The sequence below is a fragment of the Plutella xylostella genome, chromosome 4, assembly GCF_932276165.1.
Source record: "Plutella xylostella chromosome 4, ilPluXylo3.1, whole genome shotgun sequence".
Lineage (NCBI taxonomy): Eukaryota > Metazoa > Arthropoda > Insecta > Lepidoptera > Plutellidae > Plutella > Plutella xylostella.
Window position 1 is genome coordinate 2,889,583 of NC_063984.1, and position 1,711 is coordinate 2,891,293.

The window sequence follows — 1,711 nt, forward strand, 5'->3', positions numbered from 1 at the left end:
TATTTTTTGTTTTTGGAAGCATTGACATATAAATAAAATAAAAATCATTTATTTCAGACAATGTAGTCCATATAAGTATAAAATCAGTCCTTATAGCTATGTAGCTCCTAGGTTAGGTACTCGAGCTTAACACAAAACTAACGAACGAGTACACAAAGGAATAAAGTGATAAGGACAGCAGCGTACTGAAACTATATATTTTAGGGTAAACTAACCCCCCTGAGCAAGGGCTGGGCGTAAGCAAGTTTTTTAGTAACGCTCAACGAAGATACAAAAGAACTGTTACAATTATTTCATGCAGAATAGAACCATACCAAGATATTACATGCATGTAGAAAATTAATTATACTCGGGCCTCGTCCGAAGGGATTACAAAATTATAACACTTGTAGTACCGCTAGCGGTTCACCACTTCACACACTTTATTTGAGGGTAAGAGTTAAAAAAAAAACTGACGTCACCAAGCTCCGCCTCCTACCCGGTCGTGTCATTCGCTTTTTAGTGCTCGCCACGAACACATCTTTTTCGTGTCTCTCTTGTTAAATTTTGTGTTACCGGACGTTAAAAAGTGTTTATATCATGCCTAAACGCAAAAATGATAATAGTGATTATGATAAGTTAATGAAAAAATTCAAAAGGTTGGAGAAAAAAGTGCGGCGTCGATGTCGTAGTCGAAGTCGATCAAACTCACGATCGTCATCACGAAGCAGCCGGCGACGCTCGAATTCACAAGGTTAGTGCTTATGAGAAGTAGCTTAATAAATATACTTGAAAGTGTTATCATCAAAATATCCAGTTAGCAGGCCACAGGCTACCTACCTACTTCAATTTTTTGTACAAAAATTGGTTTTGCGAACAGTATTTTAGGACTGTTTCTTAACTAATGTTCAATTAATATGTAACTGTACTACTTGGGTTTGCGTTTTGTTTTTTGGAACTTAACTACCCACTAAACTAGTTTAGCGAACAGAACTCTGGGTCTGTTTCATAACTAATTTGAAATCATTCGATTTCAGTACCAGAACAAACGGAAAACCACAATGTTGGTGAATTCAATGTTGCCCAGCTCCTCGACGGAGACCATACCTTCAATACTCCTGCATCAGAGCATCATAATACCCCAGCCCATGATGGACCATCATCTGTAGGCACCGCTGCTGCGGCTACTACCACCGACAATGCTCACATGGCAGGCCCGAGTGGCCAAGCTATCGAAATGCTCGATTTATCTAACCTAGATGAGGAACCACAGCCCCTCCCTACTGAACCCGTCTTGGATGATGCGATTCTAGAAATATTAGGTGATGACCCAACTATATCTAATACATATGGGGCTGAAATCCAAAAAGATCTGGCTATAAGACTGGAGCATATCGCTACTCATGGGCTGACTGAGTAACTTCGGAAAGAGATTACTCAGAAGTATCTTGTTCCGAATAATTGCAAACTAATCAATGCACCTTCCTTAAATGTGGAACTTGAGGCCATCTCCGCTGCTATCACCAAACGCGATAAAGGCATTCAAGCCCGCCAAAAACAAATTGCTACTGCTATATCTTGTATAAGCCAGACTATTAATAAACTGATAACGAATACTAACGCAGATTCGGAGACAGTGAAGATGCTAATGGATGCAGAGCGTCTATTATGTGATTCTCAGTATAATGATTCCATATTGAGAAGAAATTTTATTACTTCATCAGTAAAACCG

At 39.3% G+C, this 1,711-nt stretch overlaps 1 protein-coding gene across 1 annotated transcript; it reads left to right on the forward strand.

Annotated features, from left to right (window-relative positions):
* Nucleotides 1–353: 353 nt before the first annotated feature.
* On the forward strand, nt 354–1,400 carry LOC125490680. Its single transcript, XM_048630669.1, has 2 exons — nt 354–733; nt 1,017–1,400. Exons 1-2 carry the CDS (start codon nt 580–582, stop codon nt 1,397–1,399), a joined length of 537 nt encoding a protein of 178 aa, XP_048486626.1. The 5' UTR covers nt 354–579; the 3' UTR covers nt 1,400.
* Nucleotides 1,401–1,711: the final 311 nt, after the last annotated feature.

What these genes read in the sequence shown, in the direction of transcription:
- LOC125490680 (XM_048630669.1), top strand. Translation starts at nt 580, where the DNA reads ATGCCTAAACGCAAAAATGATAATAGTGATTATGATAAGTTAATGAAA. An exon ending in GCGACGCTCGAATTCACAAG is followed by an intron (nt 734 to 1,016) that starts GTTAGTGCTTAT and finishes ATTCGATTTCAG; the next exon opens with TACCAGAACAAACGGAAAAC.